At 40.8% G+C, this 13,601-nt stretch overlaps 1 protein-coding gene across 1 annotated transcript in view; it reads left to right on the forward strand.

The window, feature by feature from the left end:
* Positions 1-13,601, forward strand: part of SUSD1 (sushi domain containing 1) — a gene marked incomplete at its 3' end in the record, with an annotated part of 123,224 nt that overhangs the window by 31,381 nt on the left and 78,242 nt on the right. The window contains exon 6 of the mRNA XM_082656867.1: positions 7,443-7,622. Coding sequence (XP_082512993.1) covers positions 7,443-7,622 — 180 coding nt within the window. The remainder of the gene's footprint in view (positions 1-7,442; positions 7,623-13,601) is intronic.

A 13,601-nucleotide genomic window follows, 5' to 3' on the forward strand; every position in this document is an offset into this window, starting at 1 on the left:
GATTCAAATGTTCTGTTTACAGCTAGAACATTAAAATGAAGAGTTTTAATGTTATTTTTTTTTAAAAAGAAAGATTCCTATGCAGCTCAAAGCATCAAAAACTATTTCACCTCTATGAATGGAAGATCTTTTTAAGAGACATGCTGATAAACCCGTGTTTTTTTTCTTCCAGCACTCACGCTTTTACCTACCCTATCACCTCCTCTGCAGTTTCTGAAGTGTTCAGATTCTAGCTGTTTCCATATTAGACACTATTTGTTGACAGTAAGTGTTTTAATGTGAAACGGAAAATTTTCTTTTTCCTCCAAATGATCTATGAATACGATCTGAAGGAAATGTATTATTAGTTGAGGTTAAAGTTCATGGGAAACTTTAGAATAAAAACTCCATCAAAAAGTAATTTTTTTCTTTCTACTATCTTAAGGGCAAGTACACTTTTTGTTACTAAAGGGCTTAGTTACAGCCGTTAATAAGCTATCGACACTTTTGGGAATGTGCTTCAGGGAATGCTATAACCCTCCCATTTCCTTTTGATGACTGTGATAACATTGTCTAAATTCAAGTAGCCACATATTGTGATGTTAGATTCCAACGCCCAACATCAGTTATGTACGTAATTTAATGCCCAAGTGATCCTGGATTGAGGGTCTAACTAAATTTGGCCAAACTCAGAACATGCCATAAAGTGCATGAAACTTTGTCGTAAGGTTACGTTTTCAGACTTATTCCTTAGGCCATATTTCTTACATATAAACTTCACCAAAATTAATGTTCCTAATGATATTAATAACTCACATGACTGCAGGGGATATTCTAAGGATATAGAATATAGACACAGCCCACAAAGAGCTTACTGTTAAGAGGGGAAGAGAACATTTTTATAAATGAAGAAAGTATAGGTATAAATGCTGAATTATCCGACCTAGAACATGAATGTAGTGTAGACTCTGGTTTCATCCGCCTAGACTGTTTGGGGCCTTACCACCTACCATGTTGCACTAAATTCCAGGTGTTACATAAACCTTCTGATCTTATCCTAAGTCTCTATCCAATAGAGACTTCTTCCTATTATTGTTGGGTAAAGATGAACGCTGGCTTTAATGTGATTTTCTTCCATTTTCGTACTTGTAGCTGCCCTTTTACTGGAGTTTTTCATCTAGTAGTTTATTTTTCTGGGAAGATCTTTTTCTTTTTCCCCCCCTTTGGTCAATATCAATAAGTGGAATAGGTCAATCATTTATTCCCCCAGCATTTGGCAAAATGTCTGCCTCAATTTATAGACGTTATTGGTCATTCTTTTTTCTTTCTCAGCTTGGTATTTTTTGGTCTCTAAAACAGTCTTCGATGAAGCCTTATTTTACTCTGTTGTTTCTGTCATCACTCACATGATTGTGCTGGCGTGTGTCATAAATAGCAGTCATTGGTGGTGCAGTCAGTTGTTGATTAGATGCCATGAATTGCCTACACCTTTCATCAAACAGATTTCCTTCTGGAATATTTTCTTGGGCAGAATTTTAAAGCTAGCAGTGAGGATAAACATTTTTACCTTCAAGATATGAAACAGAGTTACAATATCAATGTCGTCCTTGAAACTGGCACAACACATTTTCCCCCAGGGAGACAGACCTATTTTGAAGTTGATTATTTGAATAAAATCACAGATAATAGGATACTAAGGAAAAATTCCCGGCCACGTTCATAATTAGTTGACTGTATTCCTGATGCAGATCCAAACGTTGTTCCTAATGTAATTAGCCAGAGAAACGTGTGCTTTAATGAACACCCCTATGCATATGCAATACAAAATTTGTGATGCTTATTTTTTTTTCTTTCCTTTGGATGTTAACTGTTTTTAAATGGCTTCTTTCCTTGTGATAATGATATTTTTATTACCTATTGCAGTATCTGTTGGATTGATTTTTGAATATGTCTTAATAGGGATCACCTGCTTTCTTGGGTACCATTTGGTCTGAGTAGAAGTGGCAGTGGCTGCCATCTCTCTTAAGCATGGTGGGAATATTTGTGATGGGCTTATGTTCCAGGCAAGACCTGGGCCAGACCCCCATGTCATAGGGTTAAACATCATTACCAAGAAGGCTTCAGGGCAAATACAGTGGCAGAGGAATTCCATTTCCAGCAGCTCTCTTCTCTGGGAAAGTTCTTGGAGACAAGATTGGGGCAGAGGGAGTTGTCATAGAACCCTTCCAGACTGATTTAAATGCTTTTTCATGCAACCTTTTCTTCTGAGGTTTTAGTTAAACTATAAGGTCAGTCCCAGTCAGAGCCTAGAGTGGACCCCTTTCAGTGTGAAGCTGCCCAGATATAATGGACCTGGACTTTGGGGTCACAAAAACCATGGTTTGAATACTGGCTCTGCCTTTTGTTTTTTTTGTGTTTTTTTGGCTGCATTGGGTCTTCGTTGCTGCGCACAGGCTTTCTCTTGTTGTGGCGAGAAGGGGCTACTCTTTGTTGCGGTGCGCAGGCTTCTCACTGTGGTGGCTTGTCTGTTGCAGAGCACAGGCTCTAGGTGTGCGGGCTTCAGTAGTTGTGGCACGTGGGCTCAGTAGTTGTGGCTTGCAGGCTCTAGAGCGCAGGCTCAGTAGTTGTGGCAGACGGGCTTATTTGCTCTGCGGCATGTGGGATCTTCCTGCACCAGGGCTCAAACCTGTGTCCCCTGCATTGCCAGGCGGATTCCTAACCACTGTGCCACCAGGGAAGTTCTGTGGCTCTGTCTTTTAGTAGTGGTGTAATTTTTGAATGTGACAGACTCTTAGGACCTCCATTTTTGTATCTATAAACTACATGAGAAAAACCCATCTACCTTGCAGTAGGGTTTTCTGTGAGAAATAAATAAGATAGTGTATATCTAATAGACTACCTTGTGTTTAATAGGATTTTGATGCCTGCTATTATGATTAAAATTATTGCAGTTTAAACAGCTTTCCCAGAATTCACTGGTACAAGACTGATACGTATTAGTTTTTGTGGGTCTTTTTCTCAGCTTTCATCTACTTGGTGTCTGGTAGCTATGTTACCTCTTTTGGATACAAAATATAGAGGTAATGTGTTCCTGTCTTGTTATATATACTTACAATTTACTGATGTGTGTTTCCTTCCTCAGGGGTTGCGATCATATCGAAGTAACATATATTGCATCTTGAACAATGATAAAGTAGTAGCAAGCTAGCAGTGAACAACTGTTTATTATTTACTATGTAAAAAATACTATCGTAAGTAGGCATTGTGGGGAAGCAAGGGATTATAAGATAAAGATTCTGCCCTTTAGGAACTGTCCATATATTTGGGAAGACATAGTCATTAAAACAAACCCACAAAATCCTCAAGGAGGAAATAAAGGTCAAATGAATAGGATAGGTAAGTATTTTGATTCTACTTCTTCTCTCACTCTCACATCCAGTCTATCACCAAGAACCTTGTTCTGCTTCCAGGATGCATCTCGAATCCATCCTCTTCTTTCCGTCTCCGCCATCACCTCTCAAGTGCATCCAAGACCTCATCTCTCTTTCTGTTGGGCTACTGCTGTAGACACTAACCAACCTCTCCTTTTACTCCTGTTCTCCCATCCCTTATCTACCCACAGTCAAAATGGTCTTTTAAAAATCTAAGTCAGATTATTTCATTCCCTCGCTTAAAATCCTCCAATGGCATTCCACTGCTTTTAAATAAAACCCAGGCTCTTTCCTAAGGCTTACAAGGCCCTCTGTGACCTGGCTCTGCTCTTCTCTGCACCTTCATCTCATGCCACTCTCCCTCTTGCTAACTGTGCTCCAGCCAACAGGTTGCATTTCCCTCTCTGGAGCACATCAAGAGCTTTCTCGCCTCAGGGTCTTTGCATTGGCTATTTCATTTGACTGAAATGTTCTTCCTCTGGTCCTGGACATGACTGGTTCATTCTCATCCTTCAGGTCCTAACTCTGATGTTACCTCCTCAGAGAGCTCGAACCGTTCCTGACCACTCTATTTAAAAAGTCTTTCCTATCCTATCATGTTATCTTTCCTCCTACATAACATTTACTACAATCTACAATTACCTTGTTGATTTATTTTTTTTGTCTAATTATTCTCCCCCTAAGTTCTGCGAGGGTAGTGATATTTTCCATTTTGTTCTCTGCTATAGTGACTAGCATAGTGTCCGGCATGTACTAGGTGCTCAGTAAATATATGAATAAATGAACAAATGAACATAGGCCATGAAAGTTCAGAGGAAAGGAATCCCTCTATTATTCATGGAGCCGATTTATCACTGGGAAGAATTTTGCTAGGTCTCAGGGAGATAGAGTGTACCTCGAGGAGAGAGAGAGGATGAGCAAGGTGGAAGGGGGTAGAAAGGGGGCATATACTGTAGGTTTTCAGAGATGGAGCTGCTCTTGAGAGGCAGTGGGTGTAGGAGAAGGAGTCTGAAGGATGTGGATTCTGCTCCTAGCCATCACATGACTACCTATGTGACTTTGGATGTTTTATTTAACCGTGTTGAGCCATTTTACCTGTAAAATGGGGGAAATAATCTCTACCATGGAGGGTTACAGTAAGAAGTAATGATATATACTTGGGGCCCTATCGGGATGCATATGACACTAAATGGTAGCTATTCATACCAATGTTTAATTTAGATTCTCAGCTGCGGGTGTGCATACAAATCAAATTTGCACCTTTGTAGAAATGTGGATGCCAAGAACCCAACTCAGTACTACTCATTCAGAAGAGTTGTCTCTGGGTGAGGATGGGGAAGTGTGTGTGAGACTCCAGCATGGGTGATTGGTTCAAAAGCTCCCCAGGTGATTCAGATTGTATAGCTATTGTTTAGAACCATGTGTTTAATCCAAGCCACGCCGGAATCCTCTCTAAATATCTCCTGCCAAGGGACTGTCCAACTCGAATAGCTCTGTGATGGGAACTCACAGAGTTGGGTCCAGATTGCCTGCCACTGGACATCTACCTGAGTCCCTAGAGGACAGGCTATTGATTTCTTATCTACCCCCAAGTTAATATTAATTTAAAAACATCTTGGGACTTCCCTGGTGGTGCAGTGGTTAAGAATCCGCCTGCCAATGCAGGGGACACAGGTTCGATCCCTGGTCCCTGAAGATCCCACATGCTGGGGTGCAACTAAGCCCGTGCGCCCCAACTACTGAGCCTGCGCTCTAGAGCCTGCTCACCGCAACTAGAGAAAGCCTGCGTGCAGCAACGAAGACCCAACACAGCCAAAAAAAAATCTTGTCGTCCCAGCTAAAGCCACCATGCCTTCCATTATTCTTGGTGATGTCCAATATAGGAGCCAATTTAGTTATCTTCTGTACTCTTATTCCTTTAGTATCTATGCTTCTCCTCTAATCCGACTCTCTGTCACCAGGTTCCCTCCCATATCTCTCCAATATGCTGTTTAGAATTCCAGCTTCAAGGTCAATAGACCTGCATAAACCTATACCCTCAATCTATTCACTGATGATCCCTCTAATTTCCTGCTGTAACTGAACCCTGGCTTAAACTAGATGTTTTTGATGTCAACAATCACTGGGCAGTCTTAGGAAACATTAACCACCTGTTCGGTTGGTTGCTCATGTACACACAAATATACTCATGTCTTGGAATGTTTTGGGCCAGTAAACATGTCTAAAGGTTTGATGTTGGGAAAACATTCTGAGGGCCAAGGGGTCTTGTCTTGTGTCTGGTCAACATGTATGAGAAGGGAACAAATTCCTATGAGCAAACATGGGACTTGAGAGATAGATAGGGTTGGAGGATTTATTTAATGACCACCTCATTCTGGTCCCATAACTGCTCAGGATTTGCATCTGCACTGACCAGAGCCTAACTCTTTTTTGAAAAATCTCAGAGCCAAGTGACTGGTCAGGTGGGTTGAGCTGTTATATTGAGAGTCTTATGATAACTCCAGTGACGACAGATGAAACCCTGCTCCAAGAGGCCTCCCTCAGGGAAGTAACTCTGGGGTTCTAGAACAGACCAGACATCCATAAGGGGTTGGAGAAGAGTACAATTACAGTAAATCTACCAATTCTGTATCAGAAGCTCATTTAAGAGAAGCCACATATTTCTAATGCCATGAATGGTTAATGGGGAGTTGGGAACAGATCATAACATTTTCTCTGTTTTTGTATGCTTTATCTCCATAAATGGACTCATGGTTTAAAAGTCTGGATATCAAGAGTGCTTAATTTTCTTGGCTTTCTGCAGATGGGGGAGAAAACTAAAAATCAGAATGAAGGCCAAAAGTTATGTATTTTTCTTTCTGGATTTAGGTATAACTGGATTACATTTGCAATTATTATGACTACGTTACTTTATATTTTATATTTATTACGTTTTCTTGAATAAAATTGTGTCTATGAGCTCCCCACTGCTGTATGGGAAATTTACCATGTTTTATTTCTTCTCTTCACTTCGCTGCTCAGATTTTATTGAAATAGTTTGGAATTTAATTTTCAAATTATTAATTTTTTTACATTGTTCAGCCTTTAGTTCTAGAATCCTTTACTGCTAGTTCTATCCAGCTCTACAGTCACACTTAAATAATTATGGAGACTTACCTGTACATCCTGCTGGTTTCATTGCTTACTAGTGTTTCTTCTAAAGCTCTGTCCTTCTCCTTTCTTAGGGCATTTATTCTGATTCTTTTTTTTTTTTGCTGGTCTGAGGTTATTTTTAAATTTTTTTCCAGAAAAGATATATGTATAGATTTTTTTAAAAATTGTAAATATCTGAAAATGACTCTTTTATTCTTATATGGAGTAGAGTTTGGCTGGGTCTAAAATGGTAATGTCATGATCCTTGTCCTTCAGATTGTTTTCTGTAAATATTCCAGTGTCTTCTGGTAGTCAGAGTTGCAGAGAAGAAATTTCATGTCAATTTTATAATTCCAGGTTTGTCTCCCTCTATGCAACTGATTTATTTTTCTTTGAAAGGTACATATATATTGCATGTTTAAACTATAAATACTTTCCCCATTAATTTGCTTTAAAAAGTTCAGAGATTTTGTATATATTTCATTTACTCTTCAGTTAGCAAAAAAACCCCAAAAAACTACATTTGCATTATTATCTACTCAGGAGTTAATGATCTGAAGATACATACTAAAAGGTACCAGAAAATCTTAATATGTAAAATAACCCTGAGATGGATTATTTCATTGACCAAGGAATTCTCTATAGTATAAGTAATCTCATAATTGGAATATTTTCTATACATGCATGTTTATAAATTTTATTAAATTCAGAGATCTCTATTTTCCTTACTTCTGAACGATCTTATTTTAAATACCTGCAACTGGATTATTTGATGGGGTTAGTGTTTTCTCTTCTCCCATATGACTAGACTCTATCATTACTGGATATTTATTTCTAAAAGGTGAATTATGGGGTAGAAGTCATGGGTCATAACAAGTGCTGTGCTACTTCCCATTGCAGAGATCAACTGTGGCCGCCCTCCGGAAGTGCAGCATGCGGTCCTGGTGGGGAATCACAGCTCCAGACTGGGCGGTATGGCTCACTATGTCTGTCAAGAGGGCTTTGAGAGCCCTGGAGGAAAGATCACTTCTGTTTGCACAGAGAAAGGGATCTGGAGAACAAGTACTTTGTCATGCACAGGTATAGACTCCATTCTGTGGGTCTCCTGTCTCGTGGAAGCTAACAGCAGAACCTAAAACCTTCGGTTGCTTACCCCGTGTACTGCCCTGGCTGTGCCATTTACCTGGGCAGGTACCTGGCTTTAGGTTTGTCAGCTAAACCCTGAAGATTTAGAGGGTGGATTGGGAAAATAAGTTGGATAGGAAATTTTATGCATCTAATCTTTTGAAACCCACCTTAAATCCCAGTGATTCCTCTCTCTTCTGCTTGGTTGCCTGAGAGATTTTTTGCCATGAGCCATTTTCTCAGGGGGGGAATCCTTAAAAGTCCTAATTAAGCACATTTGACAGCTTTTCAGAGAGAAGGTGGTGCAATGTATATGTAGGTTTTTAATGTTTATTTTTAATCGTGGTAAAATACGAACAACGTAGAATCTACCAACTTAACGATTTTTTCAGTGTTAAGTAGATTCACGTTGTGCAACCAATCTCCAGAACTTTTTCATGTTGAAAAACTGAAACTCTCTACGGGTTAAACAGTAACTCCCTACTTCCCCCTTCCCACAGCTTCTGGTACCACCGTTCTGCTTTCTGTTTCTATGAGTTTGACTAATTGACCTCATGTAAGCAGAATCAGGTAGTATTTATCCTTCTGTGACTGGTTTATTTCACTTAACATAATGTACTACAGGTTCATTCGTGTTGCTGCCAATGGTGGGATTTCCTTCTTTTTTCTGGCTGAATAATATTTTGTAGTATATATATAAACATTATGCTTATCAATTCGTCCATTGATGGACAGTTGTGTTGCTTCCACCTTTTGGTTATTGTGACTAATGCTGCTGTGAGCATGGGTATACAAATATCTCTTTGAGACCTTGCTTTCAATTCTTTTGGATATATACCCCCAAATGAAATTACCGGTGAAAAGGAGTTTTGAGACTTCAGTTCACGTTCTAGCAGTGCCATGTGTTAGCTGTGTGTCATTAGGTGAGGCATTATTCTCTCAGAGCCTCAGTTTCCTCCTCTATAAAAGGGAGAAAATAAAACCTACTTTTCCTACCTCAAATAATTGTTGAGAGGGAATCAAATGAGACAATCTATGGGGAGCATTTTGAAGTTTAAACCACTGTGCCCATGTTAGGTCTTTTACTGAAATTATTAACCTTGCTTGAAGAGGATCTTCTCATGAGTCAGAAGTGTAGACGTCCATGTGCTTTATTTCACACCTCAGCCTCCAAGAAATAAGATGGGAAAAGGCAATGATTCTTGGGTTTGTGGTGGTTGGCCGTGGGTGTGACAAATGGTTGTCACCTGGTCTTGAATGGCTCTGGGAATTTATTTCAAGCTGTTAACTTGCTTGGCTCTGAAGAGTGAAATCTCTAGGTCGCTTTGGTCTAGGTCTCTGGCTTGGTTTTGTAGCAGAATTATGGAAGAATGTCTTGGGTGTTGCCAATCGAAGTTTTCCATAGGAGAGTCTAACCAGAGCAAATACAACATGCAGACTGCTGGTGATTATTTGTCCATAGAGGAATGGTTCATGACCATTTTGGGGTTAGGAATTTGATGAAATCTATCAATTTGTTCAGTAGATGTTTATTTAGCATACACTGTGTGTGAGGTACTTTGCTGGACACTACCTTCTTGGAATTTACAGAGCAATAGGGTAAATAGCCTTTTCTCCAAAGAAATGCACACACGGATATAATATTTTATGAGATCATGGACCTCTGAAGGCCTTGGGTAAAGCATCCCAGGAGTAGGTGAAGAACTTACCTCTGCTGCTGAGGCCCTGCCTGTGCCATGCATTTCCCACATTCATTTATCTCCACCACAACTGCAGCAGGCTGTAGGCTAGAGATTGCAGTCATAGTAACAAGGAAGGGCAGACACGGATGAGAACCCAGAGATCGAGTTCGGCCTTCTCTTAGGTCCCACTGACTTGCCGAACTTGCACAGAGAAGCCAGGGCACACCTGTAACTAACGCCAAGGACTCCAGAATCCCAGTCTTCATACTTGGGGACGTTGAGCTAATGCCGTTTTGAACCAGACTGATGGTCATTCCAAACTATTATTGCACCTCCAGCAGCACCTCTAAGAGTTATTTGGAGGAAGTGAGGCAGCTGCCTCGTGGGTTGCTGAATTCCACAACTGGGAAGGTGGTCTTGGCCCAGAGCTGCCTATGGAGTCACTTGGTCAGAGAGCTGGGCCCAGCTTCTGGACCCTCAGCCATTTGCTTCATTGTTCAAGCTGCTGTGCCTCCACCAATCAGAATTCAGTGGGGGCACCAGGATTAGTCACTCCATGAAAAACCAGTGGATCTGCATGGGGCATAGTAAGCCATTAATTAGCTGATGCTTGTAGAGCACTTTGAAGAACAAACATGTTATGTAACTGCTAATTATAATTACCAACCTCAGCCTGCCACCGTTCACAAAGTCTGTGGCTCCAGCTGCAGCTGTTTCCATGGGTTTATGCAAGCTTTGATTTAAGGAGAGAAAAGGCTTTCTCCCTGAGGGCTGTGATCTTTCTGTGAGGAGGCCTCTATGCCCTCAATCAAGATTGGCAACTAAATTCAATTTCCGCAGATAAAGGGGGCGATTTACATGCTGATTAATTCATGGCACAGTGCACATGATCGCTGGGTAGGTAGGTACGAGAGGCTTCTGGAACTGTAGTGAGAGATGCTGATTACCATGGCTCACGCTCAGCTGCCCTCCCTTCCTGCTTTTTCCTGTTTTTCACCTATTTCTTCACACCTCGCCTTCTGTCCCAAATCTCTCTGTGTATTTTGTATTTACCTCCTTCAATGTTCACTTTTGGGCTTTTTCCCCATCTTCTTTTACGTTTCTGCCTAACCTGTGAATGCCTTCTACCCCTGTCCTTTGTTTTCATTTTGTTTACCCATCTTTTTATACATGAGTGTTTCATTCTAAATTGGGTAGAATAATTTATCTTCACTTTACGTGAGTTGTTGTTAGTTAAAAATATTTTTGGAGTCCCTATTTCTTTGGATTAATAGGACAGATCTGTGTGTATGTGTATGTATATATATATATATATATATATATATATATATATATATATATATACACACACACACACACACACACACACACACACGCACACACACATATATATTTAATTTTATTGAAGTATAGTTGATTTACAATGTTGTGTTAATTTCTGCTGTACAGCAAAGTGATTCAGTTAGATATGTATATGTTTTTAATGGAGTGTGAACTCCAGCAAGGTGGTGGGACTTTTTTTTTTTTTTTTTTAAGGCCAGTTTAGCCTGGAAACTCCAGAGAGCTGAGAATTAGGCAATTACTTTAGTGTCTGGAAAAACCCCAGGTGGAAGCTTGATGTTCAGTGAGTCGGTTTACCTCAAGATCAAAGGGACTGATCCATTCTTGATAAAACTGTCCCTGGCTTTCATTCTGCACAGGTCGTTTGGCTTTTTACGTTTCGAATCTGAGTTAATAATGATGAAGTGGACGCTCACTCACTCCAGGCTCTCTAAAGAGCAACATCTCTATGGAAACACAGAGTGGCTGCTCGGATCCTTTCTGGGCCCCTCACCCGACTCAGGGACCGAGTCCAAATGCCTCCAGGCCTCCTGTTAGCTCCTGCCCTTCTGTTTTGTGGTCGATCCTCCTCTTCAGCCCAGTGAGTGCTCACTTGCAGCTGGACATATTTCAGATAGAAGAGAAAGGTCAGCCGGAATAAATGGGCACATTTATGCAAATAGCCGCAGGGCTGGGATTTGTTTGAATATGTGCGTAATGTTTAGACCGTCAAGCATTATAGCTACCATTGATCGTGCACCAACTTAAACACCCACGGCTCTGCTAGGAGCCTTGATGCTTGATTTCATTTCGTCCTCAGAAAAACCCTGTGAAGTATTGATGTTTTCATTTCATAGATGAGTAATCTGAGACTCATAAGAGTGACACAACTTTCACAGGGTCTTTCAATGACTAGTAAATGGCAGAGACAGGATTTGAACTCAGGCCTTTAGACCTGGAAAGCCCACGAGCTGTCTCCTGCCACTCTCCTAAGCTTGAATTATTTGTAGACCACCCTGACAATGTTTGCCAGAACTAAAGTATTTTTTAATTTAATAAGTTTCTTAAAACAACTTATGTTTAAAACTTAAATTTATTGATCAAGGACACAGTAATATATGTGATATCATGAGTTTGATGAACACCTGGGCTTTTTCAAATATACACAAAAATCAATACAAAGCAAACACATAAAAATATATTCATGTGCCACCAAAAACCTCATCCTAAAGTGAATAACGCATTTTGGGAAAGCACTGCTTTAAGCCATGCTGCTTCCACCTATTTTATGTGACTCTAATGACTTAAAAAGAAGAAAGGAAGCCTAGCAAAACTCTTATAGCCAAACATGCATTTATTCAAAGTTGTCACCTTGGGAAGCCATACCCTCATTTCAGGGATGCTGCTATTATCAAAATGTGTTGGTTTTGTAATCTGTTTGGGAATTGCCTTTGGAGGTAGTTTATGAGTCATATTAGAAGACTGGTCATATCACTTTTGAAAGCAGATACTAGAAATGACATTGAGCTCGACATTCTGTTAAGGTCTCTTGAATTTATTCTGTAGGACCTTTTACTGTTTTCAAAAGTAGAGAAAATGGATATAAAATTGGAAACCAAGAGAGTGCACTAGACTAGGCCCTGACCACAATGGGACTTCTGAGAGAGCAGTCTGTGCTCACTGTCTCTGTCCCCTCCCACCCTGTTCTCTTCTGAGCTTCCTGAAGGAGAATCAGGCGTCCAACACCCCACTTCACTGTTGCTGTCTCTCAAGGTCACTAATGACCATGGTCTAGTGTCAGTCCTCCTTCCTCTTAACCTTTCCACAACATTTAGCATTGTTGATTATCTATCCATACATTTATCAATCTATTCAACCAGTCAACCAAATGATAAATATTTTAAAAATATCTATGTCCAACCAACTGTATTAGTTTCTGGGGTTGGAGAGGTAGATAGATCTTGTCTTCGCTGTCATAGAGCTTACATTCAGGAGAGATAGACATTAAATAACTAATCACAAAATTATTTAGTTACAAACAGGATGGGTACCACAGAGAAATACTGGATGCTAATAGAATGCTAAAATACATAACTTTATATATGTACATTTATACACACACACACACGCACGCACCCATGCACCACATGCAGAATCTAAAGCAAAGCAAAGGTACTTTATAACCCACGGAGGCTTTGGTCCCCAAAGTCCAATGCAGAGTTCAGTTGGATGCTGTGGGGGCCTACTTTGTTTAGGCCAGAGGAGCCTAAACGTCCTACAACTGGACAAGGCAGAGACCTGCTCTGCCTGCCTCTGTCCAAAGTCAGACCTCAGATCTGATCATGGCACCATGTGCCCTCCACTGGGGAAGAAAGAGCCATGTGAGGGGAGAGCAAGAGGTCGAGCCCCCAGTGCTTATGTTCTGCTCCAGGCCCTTCTTGGGTGGGAGCGAGGAGGTCGGGAGGATTGGTAGGAAGGAAGGGAGATAACGTTCGAGGAAGCAGACACTCCTTCAGATCTTCTCTTTCCTTGACTCTCGAGGCATCACACTCTCCCAGCCAACCTCTGACCTCCTTCTGCATTCCTCTTTCTCCTCTAGTTTCCCCTTTGGTTTCCATGTGTCCCAGTGCCCTGCTATCATGCCACCTGCTCTCCATGTCCTACCTGGGCATGTCACCTGCACCCAGGGATTCAACTACCATCTACCCATTGATGACCTTCAAGGCTGTTTTTTTCACCCAGGTAGATGAACTCAGACTTAGCATGTTCTAAACACAATTCGTTCGTCTCTTTCTCACAAACCCAGTCTGCTTCCTCCTATATTTCTTATGAGTACAGTAGAAGGCGATCTATTCAGACTCTCAGGCTCAGAGACTGGCAGTCAGCCTAGACTCCTTATCTCTTGCCTCCTATTGCTTTCCTTCAGAATTGC

This window comes from Grampus griseus (assembly GCF_964374135.1).
Source record: "Grampus griseus genome assembly, chromosome: 6".
In the NCBI taxonomy this organism is placed as follows: Eukaryota; Metazoa; Chordata; class Mammalia; order Artiodactyla; family Delphinidae; genus Grampus; species Grampus griseus.